The 22,803-nt window shown below is 43.4% G+C and overlaps 1 protein-coding gene across 1 annotated transcript in view; it reads right to left on the bottom strand.

Moving 5' to 3' along the window:
- EIF4E (eukaryotic translation initiation factor 4E) overlaps positions 1-22,803 on the bottom strand; it is a 204,574-nt gene that overhangs the window by 49,698 nt on the left and 132,073 nt on the right. Inside the window, exon 5 of the mRNA XM_030190718.1 lies at positions 18,673-18,786. Coding sequence (XP_030046578.1) covers positions 18,673-18,786 — 114 coding nt within the window. The remainder of the gene's footprint in view (positions 1-18,672; positions 18,787-22,803) is intronic.

Consider the following 22,803-nt stretch of genomic DNA (forward strand, 5'->3'; position numbering starts at 1 on the left):
AAGTGCCGCACTTTCAAGGCCCGATTGACCCCTTTGAGGTCGAGGATAGGCCGGACAGAACCTCCTTTCTTTGGTACCACAAAGTAAATGGAGTAACGCCCCTTGCCAAGCTGACTTTCTGGCACCGGAACGACCGCACCCAGGCGGATCAGATTGTCCAAAGTCTGCTGCACTGCCACAGCTTTGACCGGAGACTTGCAGGGAGAGAGTACAAACCCGTCTCTTAAGGGTCGGCAGAACTCTAGCTTGTAGCCGTCTCTGATGACTTCCAGCACCCAAGCGTCTGAAGTTATTGTGGTCCACTCGCCCAGAAACGAGGACAGCCGTCCTCCAATCTGCACTGGGGCGTGGACCAAGACCCCGTCATTGGGTACGAGACCCTGGGGGAGGACCGGAGGGAGCACCTCCGGGACGGCGGTCTCTGCGAAAGGAATGCTGCTTGGGGGAGAAATTCCTCTTAAAGGAAGAGGGGGCAGAAGAACCCGACCTGCCCGGGCGGTACCGACGGGCTTCCTGAAACCGTCCTCTGGAGGTACCGGGACGAGCACTAGCCCGAGCCCTGACCTCTGGTAACTTCTTGCCCTTAGACGTGCCGAGATCGGTCACGATTTTGTCCAGCTCGACCCCAAAGAGCAGCTTGCCTTTAAAAGGCAATCTAGCCAGGCGGGATTTAGAGGCGGGGTCAACAGACCAATGTTTCAGCCAAAGCCACCGCCGCGCAGAGACTGTCTGAGCCATGCCTTTAGCTGAGGCTCTCAAGACATCATACAGCAAGTCTGCCAAATAGGCTAAGCCCGATTCCAGGGCCGGCCAATCAGCCCTCAAGGAATGATCCGAGGGGGAAGCCCGCTGCACCATAGTCAGGCACGCCCTGGCCACATAGGAGCCGCAAACTGAGGCCTGCAAACTTAAAGCAGCCGCCTCAAAGGACGACCTTAAGGCCGCCTCCAATCTTCTGTCTTGGGCGTCCTTTAGGGCCGTGCCACCTTCCACCGGCAACGCCGTTTTCTTAGTCACCGCAGTGATTAAAGAATCCACGGTAGGCCACAGATAGGCCTCACGCTCACTCACAGCCAAAGGATAGAGGCGGGACATAGCACTAGCCACTTTAAGGCTCGCTTCTGGGGCATCCCATTGAGCCGAAATTAAGGTGTGCATGGCATCATGCACGTGGAAGGTTCTAGGCGGGCGCTTCGTCCCCAGCATAATGGCAGAGCCAACAGGGGCTGAGGGAGAGACGTCCTCCGGAGAGGAAATCTTCAAAGTGTCCATGGCCTGTAACAACAGGTTGGGCAAATCCTCTGGGCTAAAAAGCCGCGCTGCAGAGGGGTCATCCGCTCCAACCGAGCGGGGATCCGTCTCCTCCAAGGAATCCGCAAAGGACCGTTGGGAGACCTCAGACACGCTGCCCTCATCTACATCGGAGGAGACAAATTCCTCCAAGGCCTGGGAATCAACCCGAGGGCGTTTGCCTCTGGGAACCTCAACCTCTTTACCAGACGAGGGAGCAGGGGCAGCGTTGTGCATGAGGAAGGCCTGATGCAGCAGCAAAACAAACTCGGGGGAGAAACCCCCCAGACTGTGCACTTCCGCAGCCTGGGCAACAGCCCTAGACGCACTCTCAACCGGCGCTCGAAATAGCGGGGGAGAGACATGCTGCGCATCCAAAATGGCGTCCGGCGCGAAACTCCGCGAAGGAGCCGCGCGGGAAGAACGGCTCTTAACATTAGCCGGTTTTGTGCCGTCGCCCAAATTAAGGGCGTTCATGGCATTAATGTCTCCAACCTCAAGGGCGGCCCTCGAAGAAGCCGTCCGAGCCGCGTGGCCGGCCAAGATGGCGGAGGCGAGGAGCAGGGGATGGGCGTTTATGGCGGGAAAAACCGCCACGCCGGAGGAAGGACCGGGACATTCATCGGTCACTAAACTGTCACCCATCAAGGGCGAATCAGGCTGTAAAACCCCCGCATCCCCTCTAGAAGCGCTCCAGCGATCCGGGGAGCGACCCTTTGCGCCCTCGCCCTCCGACGCCATATGCCACGAGGAGAAGAATCGGGGAACCCCCTGCCCGCTAGAAAAAGGTAAAATTACCTGCTTGCCGCTCCGAGCTGTAACGAACTGGTGTCCCAGTGAGTAGCTGCAATGAACGTTTAAATAAACGCCAAAATAAACGCCTTTAAAGACGTTTAAAATTTTTTTTTTTTTTTTTTTTTTTTTAAACGGAGCCAGCGGGAGGGGGGAGAAAAGGAGGGACCTGGCACCACCAGGTTTGCACTTGCTCAAAAGAGCCCTCAACCCCAGGCCTCAACAAAACCTAAGGATTAGGCTTGGAGGCCTAGCCAGAGCTGCTGCTGTGTGTGACCACCACCTGCTGAGATAGAGAACATACTGGGGAGTTTCCGGCAGCACATGACCACATATAGGGAGGCAAAAGTTTGCTCTCTATCTCCACCTGCTGGTAGATGGACACAACCCACCAGTCTATGGATTGATCAGCTTGATGATATGGAAGTAGGGGTTTAAGTTTTTAGAAGCCGTAGGGGCGCAAAGGCCTCAGAGGGCTCAAACATATGTCTCACTCTCTCAATACATCACGTGGTCTCCCCCTCTGTACTTTTTAATGTTGACACTGCAGGGAAGAAGCTCAAAAGGAGTTTTTTTTTTTTTTTTTGGGGGGGGGAGGGTGTGTTTGAAAATTAGATGCTGGACTGGAAGAGGACAGGCTTACTGGAGGGGGGAGAAGGTAGAGATGTCTGGGCTTACTGAAGGAGGAGAAAGAGGTGAAGATGGCTGGACTGGAAGGCTGGAGGAGGGGTGGGGAGTTAGAGGAGAGAAAGAGCAAACATGTACGTGTCAAGATGGAGAGTGTGTCAAAATGAAAAACTGGACAGAACGAACGGAGAAAATGTGGGCATAAAATGCTGAAGATGAAAAGTGAAAAGAAAAGGAGGAGAAGGAATGGGAAGGCCAGAAAAAAAAAAAAAAAAAAAAAAAAAAAGAAGAAATCAACAAGGGAAATAGGCAGAAATAAACACACAAATTTTCACTAGTGAACAAAGGGGACAAATACGAGCTGAAACTGAAAAGAAAGTGGAGGAACACACCAAAGAGAAAAAAAAAAATGAACAGATGAGACTCAAGAGATGCTGAATAATAAAATGAAGCCAAACACAAAGGTTGGATATTTATTGCTTGATAGATATCTCATTAGCACACAATGTCTTGAGACCCAGTTCAAAGATTCAGAATTTGAACATGTGTCTCAGTTGGATTCTGTCAGCTGCTTTGGCATGTTCACAAGTACATAAGTATTGTCATACTGGGACAGAGCAAAGGTCCATCATGTCCATCCTGTTTCCAGCAGTGGCCAATCCAAGTTAGAAGTACCTGGCAAGATCCCCAAAACAATACATTTTATGCTGCTTGTCCTAGAAATAAGCAGTGGATTTTACCCAAGTCCATTTTAATAATGGCTTATGGACTTTTCTTTTAGGAAGCTATCCAAACCTTTACCCCGCTAAGTTAACTGCTTTTACTACATTCTCTGGCAACGAATCCCAGCGTATAATTACTCATTGAACAAAGCAATATTTTCTCTGATTAGTTTTAAATTTACTACATTGTAGCGTCATTGCGTTCCCCCTAGACCTAGTATTTTTGGAAAGAGTAAACAAGTGATTCACATCTACCTGTTCCACTCCACTCATTATTTTATAGACCTCTATCATATCTCCCCTCAGCTGTGTTTTTTCCAAGTTGAAGAGCCCTAGCCGCTTTAGCCTTTCCTCAAAGGGAAGTTGTCACAACCTCTTTACCATTTTCGTCGCCCTTCTCTAAACCTTTTCTAATTCCACTATATCTTTTTTGAGATGCAGTGACCAGAATTACACATAATATTCGAGGTGTGGTCGCACCATGGAGCGATACAAACACATTATAGAAGTTCTCATTTGTCTTTACCATTCCTTTCCTAATAATACCTAACATTCTACTTGCTTTCTTAGCCGCCGCCAAACAATGAGCAGAAGGTTTCAACGTATCAATGACGACACCTAGATCCATTTCCTGGTAGGTGACTCCTAATGTGGAACCTTGTATCACATAGCTATAGTTCAGGTTCCTCTTTCCCACGTGCATCACTTTTAACTTGATCACATAAAACATCTGCCATTTGGATGCCGACTCTCCCAGTCTCATAAGGTCCTCTTGTAATTTTTCACAATCCTCTTGCGATTTAACTTTGAATAACTGTCGTCAATAAATTTAATTACCTCACTAGTTACTCCCATCTCTAGATCATTTATAAATATGCTAAAAAGCAGCGGTCCCAACATAGACTCCTCAGTAACCCCACTATCTACCCTTCTCCATTGAGAATACTGGCCATTTAATCCTACTCTGTTTTCTATCTTTTAACCAGTTTTTCTATTACCGGATGAAGAGTAGTAACACTCTCTCCCACCCACTGTTGACAATTTCTCATGCTCTAAATATAGTAACATAGTAGATGACGGCAGAAAAAGACCTGCACGGTCCATCCAGTCTGCCCAACAAGATAACTCATATTTGCTACTTTTTGTGTACACCCTACTTTGATTTGTACCTGTGCTCTTCAGGGCACAGACCGTATAAGTCTGCCCAGCACTATCCCCACCTCCCAACCACCAGCCCCGCCTCCCAACCACCGGCTCTGGCACAGACCGTATAAGTCTGCCCAGCACTATCCTCGCCTCCCAACCACCAGCCCTGCCTCCCAACCACCGGCTCTGGCACGTTAGTCTCCTGTATGCAAGCAATTGCGGCCATGTGATGCTTAAGCTGAGAAGATTTTGGAACGTTTCACTGTGGAGGAAATTCTGGAGACATTCCATGAAAGAAGACGGAATTTCAAACTACCCGCTGTGGTTGCTAAGTGGAAGAGAAAAAGTCAAAAATGCCATCATAAACAAGCACTTGACACCCCAGGGGCCCAGCCTCCCCCCCACCAGGGGATCCAACAACTACACTTCAGAGCGTGAGGACTCCAATCAACACTTCCCTCCCACAACCAAATCAAGAAGTTGCACATACATACACACTCCAGAAAACAAATGATTTCATGATTCCTGAAATCCACTCAACTCCCAGTTCCCATCCACCACCTCCCGCCCACCAAACCTCTCCCCCTGCCCAAATCCCCAACCTGAACCTCTTAACCAACACGTCATGCTCCCACCAAAGGGAGAGGACACTACCGATGCTAAGGAGCGGGGGGGGGGGGGGGTGCCCTCTCTCTTCTAGAAAATTACTCATACCAAACAGTGCACTCTAAACAAGCAACAAAGATCCCTACCTGCCGCTTAGTGTAACTTCCACCCGAGTGCAGCCTATAGTACACATAAAACCTTAACTTTTTTTTTTTTTTTTTTTTGAAAAGCTGGGGTTTACAGCCATATTGAACCAGGATGGACTCCCTCAAGCTTTCATATGGCATCCGGTGCTTGTATGCAGGTCAGCGCCTCCTCTGGGGAAGTAAATGATTGCCATTGATTATCATGTTGAATCCACAGAGTGGCTGATACTGTAGAGCAAATTGAAGATGTTTTGTTACTAATTGGGCGCAAACTGGTGTAAAAGCCTGCCGCTTGGAGGAAAGGGTTGCTGAATAGTCTTGAAAGAGTCGAATCGGGCGGCCCTCAAACTGCACACCATCCATCTTACTTTTGTAGAGTCAAAGGATTTGAGCCTTCTGCGAGTACCTGTGTAATTTCACAATTACAATTCTGGGTCTGTCATCGGTGCACATGAAGCCCATGCAATGGACTTTGTCCAGATGAATCGCACCCTGGGCTCCCGTGGAAGGAAAATATGCTAGGAGCCAAGTCTCCAACATTGACGATGTCCACAAAGCGCAGATTCAAGACAAGCTCTGTTTTCCAAGTCCTCCAATTGCTGTTTTTGAGCATGTGTAAGGGCTTCCAAGCGCTCCAGAGTTTCACTGTGTGACTGAAGCAAATCTTCCATGTTGGAGACTCGGCACTCGAGCTCTCCAATAATGTGTGCCAGTTCCGAGGTAGTCTGTGCAATCCCAGCAATCTGCTCCAAAAGCTGCTCAAATCTGGAGTCCAAAGCCTTGACCACTGCCTCCATAAGTTCAGGTATGAAATCTAGAGTTGGTTGCGACGGAGGTGGCGAGGCCACCATTTTATCCTCTCCCAGTCGAGCCTGATCCTGGCCCCGTTGTGGCGGTTTAGCTGACATCTAGGCCACCGGTTTGCTTAGAAATTTGTCTATAAACTCATTGACGAACTAAATCATCTGCCAAAGAATTTTGCTGTTAAAGTTAAGATGGTGAAGGGACAGAATCCCCGAGCAGCGAGCCAAGAACATGTCTGCTGCTGCTCACAACATCATGTGGCCCCCCTTTTAACCAGTTTTTAATCCACAATAGAATACACTACGTCCTATCCCATGACTCTCCAATTTCCTCTGGAGTCTTTCAAGTACTTTGTCAAATGCCTTTTGAAAATCCAGATACACAATATCAATCGGCTCACCTTTATCAATGTTTGTTCACCCCTTCAAAAAAATGCAATAGATTGGGGAGGCATGATTTCCCTTCACTAAATCCATGTTGGCTTTGTCTCCTTAATCCATGCTTTTGAACATGGTCTGTAATTTTGTTGTTTATAATAGTTTCTACCATTTTACTGGCACTGACATCAGGCTCACCGGTCTATAATTTCCCGGATTACCCAGGGCTGGAACCTTTAAAAAAAAAAAAAAAAAAAAAAACGGTGTTACATTGGCCACCCTCCAATCTTCCAGAACCATGCTTGATTTTAAAAGATATTTTACTAATTGTTCTGCAAGTTCACTTTTCAATTCTATCAGTACCCTGGGATGAATACCATCCGGTACAGGTGATTTGCTACTCTTCAGTTTGTTCATTGCACCATTACATCCACCAGGTTTATAGAGATTTCATTCAGTTTCTCTGACTCGTGAGCTTTGAATACCATTTCTGGCACCAGTATCTCTCTCAAAACTTCCTCGGTGAAGACCTAAACAAAGAATTAATTTAACCTCTTTGCTATGGCTTTGTCTTCCCTAAGTGCCCCCTTTACCCCTTGGTCATCTAGCGGTGCAACAGATTCTATTGCTGGCTCCTTGCTTTTAATATACCCACATTTTTTTAAACGATGTTTCTGCCTCCAACACAATCCTTTTTTCAAAGTCCCTCTTTGCCTTCCTTTTCAGCAGTTTGCATTTGACTTCACATTCCTTATGTTGTTTATTTTCAGTCAGATTCTCCTATTTTCTGAACGATTTTCTTTTAGGGCTAATAGCTTCCTTCACTTCACTTTTTAACCATGCCGGCTGTCATCTGGTCTTCCTTCCTCCTTTTTTAATATATGGAATATATTTGGCCTGGGCTTCCAGGATAGTATTTTTGAACAGCATACACGCCTGATATACATTTTTGATTTTCATAGCTGCTCCTCTAAGCTTTTTTCTACCATTCTTCTCATTTTATTATAGTCTCATTTTTGAAAGTTTTATTTATTTTATTTATTGCATTTGTATCCCACATTCCCCCACCTATTTGCAGGCTCAATATGGCTTACATAGATTTGTTAACATTGTCATATCAGAATATCAGATACAGTTAGTAATGTGTAGCAATTAAGGAGGGAAGAAGGAAGAGAGTTGTTAGGGTAGTTATAGAAGCTGGGTGGGTTGATGAGGTGGCTTAGTGAGGTTATAGGTTCTCATTGTAGGCCTTGTTGAAGAAGAATGTTTTCAGAGATTTTCGAAAGATAGTTGTTTCTTTGCTTTCAAGTCTGTAGGTAATGCATTCCATAACTGCATGCTCTTGTAAGAGAAGGTAGTGGCGTGCATCAGCTTGTATTTAAGTCCTTTGCAGCTGGGGTAGTGCAGGTTGAGAAATTTGCGGGATGATCTTGTGGCGTTTCTGGGAGGTAGGTCCACGAGGTTTAGCATGTAGACTGGGGCGTCTGCATGAATGATTTTGTGTACAATCGTGCAGATCTTGAACGCAATGCGTTCCTTAAGTGGAAGCCAGTGAAGTTTCTCTCTTAGGGGTTTTGCGGTTTCATATTTAGTTTTTCCAAATATGAGTCTGGCGGATGTATTCTGGGCAGTTTGGAGTTTTTTTGATTGTCTGTTCTTTGCACTCGGCATATAGTGCATTGCAGTAGTCCAGATGACTTATTACCATTGACTGTACCAGGGTACGGAAGATGTATCTCAGGAAGAAAGGTTTTACTCTTAAGTTTCCACATGATGTAGAACATCTTTTTCGTCGTGTTTTTCATGTGGGTATCAAGAGTGAGGTTTCGATCAATGGTGACTCCAAGAATTTTCAAGTTTTGTGAGACCGGAAGGGAATAGTATGGTGTGATTATGGTGTTGAAGTTTTTTGTGTTATGTTGTGAGGTGAGTACAAGACATTGTGTTTTTTTTTTGCGTTAAGTTTTAGTTGGAATGCATCTGCCCAAGTGTGCATTATTTGGAGGCTTTGGTTGATCTCGTTGGTGATTTCATTTAGATCATGTTGGAATGGGATGTATTGTGACATCATCTGCATAAATGTAGGGGTTTAGGTTTTGATTGGCTAGTAGTTTGGCTAGAGGTATCATCATTAGGTTGAATAATGTTGGTGAGAGAGGGGATCCCTGGGGGACTCCACACTCTGGTATCCATGGTGATGATCTGTCCGCGTTCGTTGTTACTTGGTATGATCTTGTGGTCAGGAATCCTTTGAACCATTTGAGAACAGTGCCTCCTACTCCGAAGTATTCTAGTATGTGTGATAGTATTTCATGGTTAACCATGTCAAAGGCACTGGACATATCGAATTGCAGGAGAAGGATGTTGTTACCAGTCACAATTGCCTGTTTGAATGAGTTCATTGCGGACACTAGTACAGTTTCAGTGCTGTGATTTGTCCGAAATCCTGATTGAGATTTGTGCAGAATTGAGTGTTTATATAGGTATTCAGTAAGTTGTTTCGTCACTATGCCGTCCATGAGTTTGGTCATGAGTGGAATAGATGCTACTGGTCGATAGTTGGTTAGGTCCATTGTGCTTTTTTTTTTTTTTTTTAGCATTTTTCGGTAACCAAGTGAGTAGGATGTTTCCTTTATCTGTGGGAAAGAGTCCATTTTGAAGCCTGTAATTTATATGCTTCGTGAGGTCTGTTTTGAATTGTTTGGGTGCGGATCTTATTAGACTGTTAGGGCAGATGTTTAATTTGCATTGCGATTTGGAGTATTTTCCTAGCCTATATGAGATTTCTTTTGATGAGAGCGTGTCAAAGTTGGTCCATGATCAATCTGCTGGGCATTCTCCTGGTTTTGGGTCTAGACATTCAAGGATATTTGTGTAGTTCGTTGTGGTAGTGGGTATCATGAGTCGGAGCTTTATGATTTTTTCATTGAAGTAATTCGCAAGGTTGGTTGCTGATGGAGTATCTGAGTTGTTGGAGGTGACCTTGGTAGTATTTAGAAGGTTGTTTACGAGTATGAAGAGTTTGTGTGTATCCTTATAGTTTGGTCCTATTTTGGTTTTGTAATAGGTCCTTTTAGTTTGTCTGATAGTGCATTTATATTTTCTTTGTAGTTGTTTCCAGTCTTTGTGTGTGTTTTCATCTTTTTTCTTGCTCCATGCTCTTTCCAGTCTTCTGACTTGTATTTTTAGTTAATTCCTTGTTAAACCATGGTATTGAGTTTTTTCTATGTGAGGTTCTGGTTTGAAGTGGTGCTATATTGTCTAGTGTTATTCTGCATCTGTTATCGCACTCTTGGAGAAATTGGGGTGAGTCTGTAGGTATTGTCCATTCATCAGTGTAGAGTTGTTGCCAGAATGTTAGTGGGTCTATTTTGCCTCTCGTAGTATGTTTGTTGTTTTTGTTGTGTCTGTTTTGTTCTCCAGTGGAGGGAGAGGTTTGCACTGTAGTGGTCGGACCATGGCCTGGCTGTCCATTTTGTGTCTATTAGTGTGATATTTGGTTCTGGTGAGAATTTGTGGGTGATGATGTCTACTGTATGTCCTTTGTTGTGGGTGGGTTGTGTGTTTGGCCAGTGGAGTTCCCATAGTTGCAGGAAGTCTTTGCATTCGCGTGTATTGCTTGAGTTATCTTCAAGGTGAAGATTGATGTCTCTGCTATGAGAAGATTCTGGGTGGTGACACAGGTGTTTGATATGAAGTCCAGAAAGTGCATTTGTGATTCTTGCCAATTGCCCTGGGGTCTGTAGAATAGGATTAGGTTTAGTTGGATCACATAGGTTGGGGTGGTTGATTCTGACTGAGGCTATTTCGAGTTGGGGGAAAATGGACTCAGCTGTTGTTGCGACTGTGAATTGAGATTTATAGATTATTGCTATTCCTCCTCCTCTTTTTCCTTCTCTTGTCCAGTGGGTAATTTTGTATCCTGGAGGGCAGAGCTCTAATATTATTGGATCTTTGGGGTCATGGATCCAAGTTTCACTGATAAGTAGGAAGTCTCGATGGTCAGTTATGATCCAGTCGGTTAGTATCGTGGTTTTATTGACTGCCGATCTGGCATGGATGTATCCTATTTGTATTTGTTGGTGGTGGAGTTTGGTTGAGTTTGCGGTGGTGCTAATTTTTATCAGCTGTCTATCTTCTTGATGTGTAGGTTTGTTGTGTCCTTTCGTTCCTTTCTGTTGATGGTGACCGTGGCTGGCAGGTTTTCCTTGCCATTGTTTAATTTTTGAATATGCATATTGTGTATTGTTTGTGTGGGTAGTTTGTGTGTTGTGGGAGTTGTGTTGTCTATATTGGGGGTTGTGAATGAGTAGTAAGTTAGGGAGAGACAGTAGGTAATTAGGAATAGTTTGCTGGGGTTCATATCAATGTTAGTTTGTGTATTAATATGTGTGTCTGAAGCGTTAGGGGTTCGGTTATTAAACCGTGGTACTATTGTTTTAAAGTGCTAGTCTTGTTAATTATGTAGATGGTATTTAGTGCATTATTTTCGAGCATTTAAAGGTAGCATTTAGAGCATTTAAGGAAGTCCCTCGGCATGCTACAGCGTTGGTGAACAAATATATCATTACAGCTTTTAAAGGGAGTCTTTCAGCCTGCTACAACATTGCTAAGCAGATAAAGCGTTTAAATCATTTTAGGGAGTAATCAAAGCATTACAAAGAAGACTTTCAGCATGCTAATGCATTTCCCAACAGTAAGCATTTAAATCCTTTAAGGGAGCTTTTATCTCAATATAGTATCCAAAGGAAGTCTTTCAATAAATATGCTACTGTAACGCATTCAAATCAAAGCATACAAAGAAAGCTTAATAATTTGTTATAGATTAAAGTTCAGAGTGTAACACTTAAATTCTTTAGATTTGGTATTGTTCCTGCTACAATAAAAGCATCCAGATCATTGAAGCGTACAGAGGAAGCTTTTAACTTGTTATAGAGCTAACATAAAAGCATTTATATCATTAAGGCATACGGAGGACGCTTATTAACTTGTTATAAAGCACAGTTTAGAGAATGATATTCAGTTTATTTAGATTTGGTGTTGCTCACACGTTCTATCCCAGGTTTTGTATCTCCTCCCGTTCGGTGTCCTTTTCTTGCGTGGCTCGTATGATTCGTGATCAATCCGCAGGTTTGATGTAGTCTTGGTGCTTTTGTGCAGTCTTGGCGTGTAGTCCTCTGTTCTGTGTGCCTTCTCAAAGCTTGTTCGCGGGTGTCAGCACCGTAGTCGGAGCCTCCCTTGAGCTGGGTCCCCAAAAGTCGCAAGGTCCGATTCCTTTTATTCTGGTCCAAGTGGTGGGAAGGCCTGGTAGTTTATTTATTTCTCCCTATTTATTGTCGACAGCTCTCTCTGCTCCTGTGGTTTGGATCAGCAGTTGCGGCGGTTCCTTCTGGGTCGGGTGCCCGGGTTGGATGCCCGTTTTCTGCTGTCCTCTCCTTCAGCCGGTCAGTTCGGTGTTGTGCTCGGCGCTGAGCTTTTGCAGCTGTCCTGTATTGGAGATCAGCGAGTGGGGGATCGGTGAGCGACTCCACACGTGGGAGCTCCGCATCGTCTAACTCTCTTAGCTTGGACGTCCTATTGACACTCTCTCCCCCCTTGATCATCTATAGCCCGTCGCCGCTCACTTTCTGGGGATGTTGGGGAGTCGGGACGGTGTCGGGCAGACCATTCGGCGGTGTTTCTCTCGGCGCCACGCTGCCGGTGCAGGGAGGTTGTCTGGGGTCGGGTAGAGAAACCTCGCCGTTTCCTCTTCAGGTGCCAGTCTGATTGACCGCTGTGCTCCACCGGACCTCCAGTCGACTCCGACTTATCTCCGGTCCAGTTCGGGCCGGTTGAGGGTGGCCCAGGTAGGTCTGTTAGTGCTGGACCTCTGGATCTCGTTTGCAGATCTCCTGCCTGGCGGTGCCACGCTGCCAGTGCGGGGAGGTCGACTGGGTCGGGTGGAGAAACCTCGCCGTTTCCTCCTCAGGTGTCGGTCTGATTAACCGCTGTGCTCCACCGGACCTCAAGTCGACTCCGACTTATCTCCGGTCCAGTTCGGTCCGGTTGAGGGTGGCCCAGGTAGGTCTTTTAACGCTGGACCTCTGGAGCTTGTTTGCAGAGCTCCTACCTGGTGGCCATCTTGTATGTTAAATGCTAAAGTATTGGATTTCTTATGTATACTTACTCCAAAGCTGATATCAAATCTGATCATATTATGATAACTTATCAAGCGGACCCAGCACCATTACCTCCTGCATCATATCAGGCGCTCCACTGAGGACAAGGCCTAGAATTTTTCCTCCTCTTGTTGGCTCCCATACCAGGTGCTCCATAAAGCGGTCCTTGATTTTGTCAAGGAATTTTACATCCCTAGCATGCCCTGATGTTACATTTACCCAATCAATATCGGGGAAATTGAAATCACCCATTATTATTGTGTTGCCTGGTTTGTTAGCCTCCCTAATTTCTGATAACATTTCTACATGTCTGTTCATCCTGGCCAGGTGGAAGGTAGTACACTCCTATCACTATCCTTTTTCCCTTTACACATGGAACTTCAATCCATAGGGATTCCAAGATGTGTTTTGTTTCCTGCAGAATTTTCAATCCATTTGATTCAAGGCCCTCAACATACAATGTTACCTTCCAATTTGATCCACCCTATCACTACGATATAATTTGTACCCCGGTACGATAGTGTCCCACTGGTTAAACTCCTTCCACCAGGTCTCAGAGATGCCTATATCTAATTTTTCATTTAGTGCAATATATTCTAACTCTCCCATCTTATTTCTTAGGCTTCTCGCATTTGCATATTTCAAACTATGTTTGTTGTTCCTATTTACATCTTGCTCAGCAGTTGACAGTGTTAATTTGCAATCTTTTGTCTGATTTTTATTTAGAGACACCTGGGGGCTCATTTTCAAAGCACTTAGCCTTCCGAAGTTCCGTAGAAACCTATGAAACTTTGGAAGGCTAAGTGCTTTGAAAATATGCCTCCTGGTCTACTATGGTCTATTGCAACCTTGCTATCAGGATACCCTATCTTCCCTGTTTTGGTGATATCTTTGAAACCACTTATCACTTCTATAGCGCTACATGCTATAGCGAACCATGCGTTTGACTGTCTGCCTTCCCCCAGGATCTAGTTTAAAAACTGCTCTATCTTCTTTTTAAATTCCAATGCCATCAGCCTAGTTCCACCCTTCCGGAATAGGCTCCCAATTTCCCCAGAATGTTGCCCAGTTCCTTACAAATCTAAAACCCTCCTCCCTGCACCATTGCCTCATCCATGCACTGAGACTTCAGAGCTCTGCCTGTCTCTTGGGCCCTGCGCGTGGAACGGGTAGCACTTCAGAAAATGCTACCCTAGAGGTTCTGGATTTGAGCTTTCTACTCAGAGCCTAAATTTGGCTTCCAGAACTTCTCTCCCACATTTTCCTATATCGTTGGTATCCACATGTACCAAGACAGCCAGCTCCTCCCCAGCACCATCTAAAATCCTAAGTTGACGCGTGAGTTCCACCATCTTTGTACCAGGCAAGCAAGTGACCAGGTGATCCTCACGTCCACCAGCCACCCAAATAGCTACATGCTTAATCGAATCACCAATTACAACAGATGTCCTAACTCTTCCCTCATGGGCAGAAGCTCCTAGAGATAGCCTCGGTGTGAGAGGATATTGCATCCTCTGGTGGGCTGGTCTTGGATACAGGATTACTTCTAGCTGCACCAGGGTGATGCAATCCTTTTAGAAGACCTCCCCACTACAAGGCAGCACAGGGGCTGCCAGACTAGAGGTGGGACTTCTCAACAACATCCATTCATAATTATTTCTCTTACCTGGAACATCACCCAGCATAAGTTTGGTACTGGACCCTAAATATTTTGTGTTAAAATAACTTAAAATAGTTAAGATATAAAAGGAATATTTTTAGTAGGTTATGATTTTTATGGTGGAAAATTGCCATGGGAAGACCCCAACTGTGTGTCCTGGATTTGCAAACCAAAAATCTGGCAACCTTACTGGTAACAGAAGTATCATAGTGGGTGTTTCTATTCTCTTCAAGATGACCTGGAGGACATGGTGCATGGACATAGTCACCAACTACTTGGCTATTTAAGATGTTTGGCTGAGGTCCAGGTGCAGGTATCATTGCAGATTAAATTCTAAGTTACAGAGCATATTGGTGTTTGTTTTATGGATGGGGACTGTTGGGTAAGTGGAAGATGGATTTATAAAGAATGAGGTTGAGTGCTAGGAGGATTTTATGATTATATTGGTATTTTATTATACTGCAAATGATTTCTTTTCCCAAAATCTTTGCAAACTGCCTTGTGAATCAAGGCGAGGTAGTATATCAAGTTTAATAACCCACTTTGGTCTAAGGCAGGATATAAATATGAAAATCATAGAGAGCAATAACATAAGAACTGTCATATTAGGTCAGTCCAAAGGTCATCTAGCCCAGTATCCTGCTTACAATGGTGGCCATGCAAGGTCACAAATAATACCAGCACAATTCAAAGCTACCTATCCCCAGGAATATACAGTCCCTTTTCCTCGTCTACCTCAATCACTGTTCATGGACTTTAAATACAGGAATTTGTCTAAACCTATTTTTTTTTTTAAACCAGCTACACTAGCTGCTTTTAACACATCCTCTGGCTATGAGTTCCAGAACTTTATGCACTAAGTGAAAAATATTTCCTGCTATTTGTTTTAAAATTATTGCTATGGAAATTCTGGTGTCACTCACCTTGATGGTGGCATGAAGCCTAAGCTCCCAACAGCTTCAGTTTAATTGCATTCCTCTCCTAGACATAGAAAGCAATCTCACACTCTGATAGTGCGCTATATAAGTTGAGCAGAGTCTTGGTATGGGAAAAGAGTGCCAGTGTGGGTCTCAGAGGGTTTGGTTTTAATGTTATCAGGAAGTTGGGATAGAATGAAGTAAAAATGGCAGCAGGACTACTACCGGGCACATGTGAGCAGGATGAAATGGAGGAAGATCTACAATCTCTACAGGAAAATGAGTGTGAAGTAGCACACTTTAGAGGGGACTCAAAAGAATGACTCTGGGAAATCAAAACAACTTACATTGTTTAAAGTAGGCATAAGAGTTGTGTATGGACTTTAATGAACTGGGTTTCTGTATATAAGATGCTGAAACAAAAATAGAGGAACAAAAGGCGGCCATATGATGCAAGTTAAATTAAAGAGAAATGGTACAGAGCAACTTGTGGAATAAACTGGAGAATATGGAAAAACATGCTCTGTGTTGTAATCTCAGTGTAAGAAGAATCCTAGAAGGCACAGCTAAAACTAATTTGGATACATGGGTCTAGAGCAGGGGTAGGCAACTCCGGTCCTCAAGAGCCGCAGGCAGGTCAGGTTTTCAGGATATCTACAATGAATATGCATGAGATAGATTTGTATACCATGGAGGCAGTGCTTGCAAATCTATCTCCTGCATATTCACTGTGGATATCCTAAAAACCTGACCTGCCTGCGGCTCTTGAGGACCAGAGTTGCCTACCCCTGGGTCTAGAGGTTGTGTGTGTGACTTCCGGCTGAGGCAAGTATGGACTCTACTCAGCTCTGCGTGTAAAAACAGCACACAGAGTTTTGGTACCTCCGCGTGTGGGAAGTCAGAGATAAGAGTCCTAATTCCATGAATTTAAAACTAAAATGCAGTCTAGCCAGCAGTGTAAAAAAATGCTGAAGATGTGAAAAGTGAGAGTGGAGGTATACTCATATCTCTCTCCGAACTTTGTGACAGAAGAGAGTTCATGTAGGTCACCAAGTGGCTTCAAGATGAGGTGATCTAATCACTGGCTTTATTCACTAGCATTACAGTTTTCAGTGGTGGAGGTCACAGAATTGCCACCACTAACCAAGCTTTGCAAACTCCCCAGCAGCCGGGATGGGAGAACCTGAGCCAGGTTAAGGATCCAAGTAACACTCCTAAACTAGTGCCTAAATAGAAAGAAAGGCCCCAGGTGGCATGTAAGCTGCAGAATCAAGTAACTGCAGAGAAAACTTGGACAGTACAGAGCCAAATCACTGCTACCTAATAAATAATGAACGGTGTGATTCAGGAATAATGGTGTCTCTTTCAGGCTTTGGAAGCACAATTATATGAGCCATGTTAAGTAATGGAGGCAGCGATTCCAAATCTATTAATGTGTTAAACATATTTGTGAGAGATGTCACTATCTCCTCACTCAATTTATAAAACTCAGCCCAGAGGCCATCTGCCAGTCTCAAGCAGGGTTCATCAAGGGATGACTAGACTACTGGAACACTATCTATACCAGAATTCTTCTCTACCTCACTAGGCACAAACAACAGTGCAGAACACTGGCTTCCAATCAAACATGAAATGCAGTTCAAGATCCTTACAATGATTCACGAAGCGCTTTACTTCGGCACCCCCACCTCACCAGTCACAGCACTGCATGCCTTACATGAACATTTATGCCCCTCTGATTTCTTGTGCACAATTAGACTCAACATGCCAGAGTGCTTTCTATAGCAATGCCCCATTACTTTCAAATATACTCTTCTCTTTCTCCTTGTACAGAACTTTCCTATCCCAATTCAGAAAAGCTCTCAAATATATCAAGCACTATAAATAAATAATAAATATTTATGTATTTATTATGATTAATTTACCGCCTTTTTGAAGGAATTCACTCAAGGCGGTGTACAGTAAGAATAGATCAAACATGAGCAGGAGGCAATTAGAGCAGTAAAAATATTCAAACAATACAAAGTATGGCATGGTATACTATAAAGTAAACAGGGAAACCAAACTCAAAAGATAATAATCCAACCTAATAAAGGAGTTTGAAAAATAGTAGTTAGTTTGTGGGTGTCTTACTAAATTATGGTAAGGACTCCAACACGGAAATCCTAAAGATCCAAATAATCAAAACGGAACCTCAGAACTCCTCATAAGGAAAATACAAAAATGTATAAACGATATCCCTATGCTTTAAGGAGTCAATTATTATCACTGGTTCCCATAAGGAGGAATAAGAGAAAAAAAACCCAGACGTAAAAAACTCATTAAAAATGAGAAAAAACGAATGAGGTGAAAAACTCTTTACCCCCTTATCAATAACCCATAAAAAGACACCAAACTCAAACTAACCCAAACTAACTCCAGCCTATATGTGTAATAAACTACCACGGAAAAGTCTCTATTCAAAAGGAGCAGTCCAAAAATAAATGATGGGACTTATATTACTTGCAATGACAACACAATATGTACTAGATTATAATTGGTAGTGAAGGGAAAGGCAAAGTTGTAACATATAGATGAGTAAGAAAGTAGGAAGAATTAGAAAGCAAGGTGATTGATTTGAAGAAAGTTGCACATGAGGTCAGAGAGATGGTTAAATATTATCTCAGCTAGGGTAGGAGTGGATAAACATGTCCCGCTGCAGTATGTGCAGCACGAGTCAATCCTTGTGTGTTTGCGTAAGACTAACACGTTAGTTACTTCTTCCATTAAAGGCTTGGTTGAAGAGCCAAGCTTTCACCTGCTTCCTGAAATAAAATACTTACCTTTTAACAAAGCCTTTGGCAAGCACACAACTGGCTAAGCGGCTGTTTCAACAGTGCTCCTTGCCAGTGCCTACAATGCTCCCCCCCCCCCCTTCCTTATCCTCCTTTCTATGTCCTGAAAGAAAGTGGTGTTCATTTCCTTTTCTCCGAGTTTGTATTATAAACCACTTTACTATTCTACAAGGAAAGGAAATATATCAAATGAAAAATCATAACCACAGCATCTTCTTTTAAACAGTATGTACAAGTAGTACAGGGCCAGCTCCTGTGCATGCCCGTCAATTTCTGGGAGGAGGCGATATTGGAAAGCCATCATAGATCTGATGCTATATTTTTGAAATTAGGATATTTGCAAAACCCAGGAACTTACCTGTGACAAATCTGTTTAGACTGAAAATGAAGGACCAACCATTTTTGGCAGCACAGTTTAACAACCAGTTATTTAAGTTCACTTCACTAATCAGTCAAATTGCAAACCTAGTACCATAGTTTGGCTAACTTTAAATTTGATCCAATAAGTGGTTCTCTTTAAGTCACATGCTCTTTATGTGGTCACATTTTCAATTTTTTTAAATGATAGGAAGCAGCAAGGAAAAGGTACTTACTGTCTCTAGCCAGAAGCGATCTAGATCATTTCGTCTCTGTTGTTTGTTTAAAGTAATTAACCATCGCCCTCCTCGTTTGTTTTTCTCATCTTCCCACATAGGTTCTATGCCATCCTGTAACACAGTCAAAGTCACTACCTAGAATCCAATGGAGCTCATTTTCAAAGCATTTACACTAAACAAAGTTCCATAGGTTACTATGTGAAGTTGTGCTTTGAAAATACACCTCAATATGTCATGCAGATGCTCAAGATTTTAACCAATGTACTCTAATGACAGGGATAAAATATGGATTTTTTAAAAGAAAATTCGTTGCTCAGAACAAAATTTCACCAGCTCTTGCTATGAAATGAGGCACTGATCAGTTATGTTAATAGGAAATTTGCATAGTGCAAACTTTATTAAGATACTTACTAGACATATTTTTGTCATATGAATGCAACATTTTTGGGTTCAGAAGTTCAAATTTTTCCTGATCTTGCTTGAGATACTCAGAAAAGGAGATTCCTGGCTTTAAGGCCTAGAGTTCTCTCCTTGGGTGGTTCCTTTGTATTAAAAATTTCCTGCAAATGTTTGGTATCCCTAAATCTTACTATGTATTTTTTGATCCCAAGAAGTTGCTTGAATTTATTTCTGTTAAAGAAGGTGAAAGAAATGTTTCCTTGAATAATCCCCCTTCATATAATGATGCTGTTAGATTTGTTGCAATTGCTTATCTCTTCCAGTTTGTAATTAAATTTTGTATTAATGAATGTTTTCTAGTGATTTATAATTTCCTTGCATCTTGGCCCAATTATTTGTGGACTAAGCTGGAATGTTATTTGTATCTTGTCCCAATTATTTGTGGACTAAGTTGGAATGTTATTTTCCTTATTTTCTTCTCACTATTGAGTGATATTATTTTACTATTTTTGCTGTTATCAACAGTTAATTCTTTAGATGTAATGATTTCCTGAATATTACAAATAAAAGCTTTTAAAAAAAAAAGAAGATATATGTACTAGGGTTGTACTGAACATTCGTATTCGATTCAGCCCCGAATACATTATTTGTATTCAGCTAAATAGCAACTTAAATTCAAATGTGAATAATCCAGGGCACTACTGTGCTAAATCCTACAAAAATAAACACTTGATCTCTGATTTCACACTTATTATTAGTTATGTTAAAGCTTATGCCCAATATTCATATTTGGTATATGACCGATTTTTCATTATTCATATTTGGCGGAATAGTAAAATATGCTTTTCAGAACAGCTCTAATATGTACATACTTTAATACACCAAACAATGACAATTTTCTGAAACTGAAGGTCATTTCAGAAAACTTGACACAAACGGCAACTCTTTTGTCCTCCTGGAATAGTGAAGTTACTTACCTGTAGCAAGTGCTCTCTGAGGACAGCAGGCCAATTATTCTCACAACTGGGTGAACATAAGAGTAGCCATACTGGGTCAGACCAATGGTCCATCTAGCCTAGTATCCTGTTTTCCAAACAGAGGCCAAGCCGGGTCACAAGTTCCTGGCAGAAACCCAAATCATGGCAACGCTCCATACTACAAATCCCAGGGCAAGCAGTTGCTTCCTATGTCTGTCTCAATAGCAGACTATGAACTTTTCCTCCAGGAATTTGTCCAAACCTTTCTTTTAAAGCCAGATATGCTAACCGCATCCTGCGGCAAAGAGTTCCAGAGCTTAACTATTTGTTGAGTGAAATAAATATTTCCTCCTATGAGTTATCCAATAGAGCCTGATGCAAACGCTGCCCAGCGTAGGTGCCTTCCACCCAATGAGCAAGCAGGGGACCAGCAGTCTAAAAACATAACTGGAAAAGACAACTCCAAATGGAGGAGGAAAGGTTTGTGAGAATAACTGGCCTACTGTCCTCAAAGACCTGATACGGGTAAGTAACACTGCTTTCTCCGAGGACAAGCAGGGCATATTCTCACAACTGGGAATCTCTACCTACCAAACTCACCAAAACCAATGGTAGGACAATAGGGACTCTGATATTGCGAGTCATGACATGACCCTCCAGAGTCAGCCCAGCCTGGGCACAAGTGAAAGAGATGCAAAATGGATAACGTGTGTTGGTCAATGACTACCCCCACCCTATTTAGATTAAAAAAACAAAAACCTGGATTGATTGTCTGTGGGCTTTAGTCCGCTCTGAATAGGCTACGGCTCGCTTGCAGTCCAAGGTGTACAGTGCACTTTCACCAAGGTGGGCATGTGGTTTTGGGAATATTGGCAGAACACCCTGACTAAAGAATTAATTCTGACACCACTTTAAGGTGGAACTTCATGGAAGGTGAATCTGCGACTAGGGCCTGAAGCCCAAAGCTAAACAGAATGGCTCAATGGCAAAGGGAAAAAAAGGCCACTAAAGGTCGATGCAATCTGGCCACAGCTCAGGTACTGAGAGGCCTCTGGAGCTAAAAAAAATAAAAATGGAAAACTGAGCCCAAAGCGCTAGGGACACAAAAAAATGAGTAAAATATGCAAATACTTGCAGGGAAGGGACCAGAAAAAAAGGGTATGTAGTTTTGACAAGCTGAGGAGAGGCCACAAACTGACCTCTCTGCTCTGCAGAAAACTGAAGACTGCTAGTTCTGTGCTCGCTTGTCTGGCAGGAAGAAACCCCGCATATGTCAGGTGGGATGCAGCCAAAGTCCTTTTAGACAATATGCTGGGCACTGGGCTCCATCAGATGTCACCCAGTTGTAAGAATGATATAGCCCAGTGGTTCCCAAACCTGGTCCTGTAGGCATCCCAACCAGTTATTAAGCACTGCCATACAGTACTGCCATACAGGGACAGTCCGAAGGTCCATCAAGCCCAGCATCCTGTTTCAAAAAGTGGCCAATGCAGGTCACAAGTACCTGGCAAGATCCCAAAACAGTACAATACATTTTATGCTGTTTATTCTAGAAATATGCAGTGGATTTTCCCCAAGTCCATTTTAATAATGATCTATAGACTTTTCTTTTAGGAAGCTATCCAAGCCTTTTTAAACCCTGCTAAGCTAACCCCTTTTACTACATTCTCTGGCAATGAATTCCAGAGTTTAATTATACATTGAGTGAAGAAATATTTTCTCCGATTTGTTTTAAATTTGCTCCTTTGTAGCTTCATTGCATGCCCCCCCCCCCCCCCCCCCCCCCCAGTTCTAGTATTTTTGGAAAGAGTAAACAAGCGATTCACATCTACCCGTTCCACTCCACTCATTATTTTATAAACCTCTATCATATTTCCCCTCAGCTGTCTTTTATCGAAGCTGAAGAGCCCTAGCTGCTTCAGCCTTTCCTCATAGGGAAGTCGTCCCATCCCCTTTTATCATTTTCATCCCCTTTCTCTGTACCTTTTCTAATTCCACTATATCTTTTTTGAGATGCGGTGGCCAGAATTGCACACAATATTCAAGGTGCAGTCGCACCATGGAGCAATACAAAGGCATTATAACTACTACTACTTATCACTTCTATAGCGCTACAAGGCATACGCAGCGCTGTACACCATACATGAAAAGACAGTCCCTGCTCAAAGAGCTCACAATCTAAATAGGACAAACAGACAGAACAACTAAGAGGTAAGGGAATTAAGGAGGTGGAGATAAAAGGGTACAGGGCAAGTGAGTAGTGGTTAGGAGTGAAAAGCAGCGTTAAAGAGGTGGGCCTTTAGCCTGGATTTGAAAACGGCCAAAGACGGGGCTAGATGTACAAGCTTTGGAAGACTATTCCAGGCGTGAGGTGCAGCGAGATAAAAGGAACGGAGTCTGGAATTAGCAGTAGAGGAGAAGGGGACAGACAAGAGAGATTTATCCACAGAACGGAATACCCAAGGGGGGGCTTAGGGAGAGAAGAGTGGAGAGGTACTGGGGAGCGGTAGAGTGAATGTACTTATAGGTCAGTAAGAGATGTTTGAATTGAATGCGGAAACGGATAGGGAGCCAGTGAAGTGACTTAAGGAGAGGGCTGATGTGAGCATAGCGACTTTGGCTGAAAATGAGTCACGCAGCAGAGTTATGGACTGATTGAAGAGGAGAGAGATGGCTAAGTGGGAGGCCGGTGAGAAGCAGGTTGCAATAATCTAGGCGAGAGGTGATAAGAGTGTAGATAAGGGTTCTGGTA

Source organism: Microcaecilia unicolor, chromosome 2 (assembly GCF_901765095.1).
Source record: "Microcaecilia unicolor chromosome 2, aMicUni1.1, whole genome shotgun sequence".
Classification (NCBI taxonomy): domain Eukaryota; kingdom Metazoa; phylum Chordata; class Amphibia; order Gymnophiona; family Siphonopidae; genus Microcaecilia; species Microcaecilia unicolor.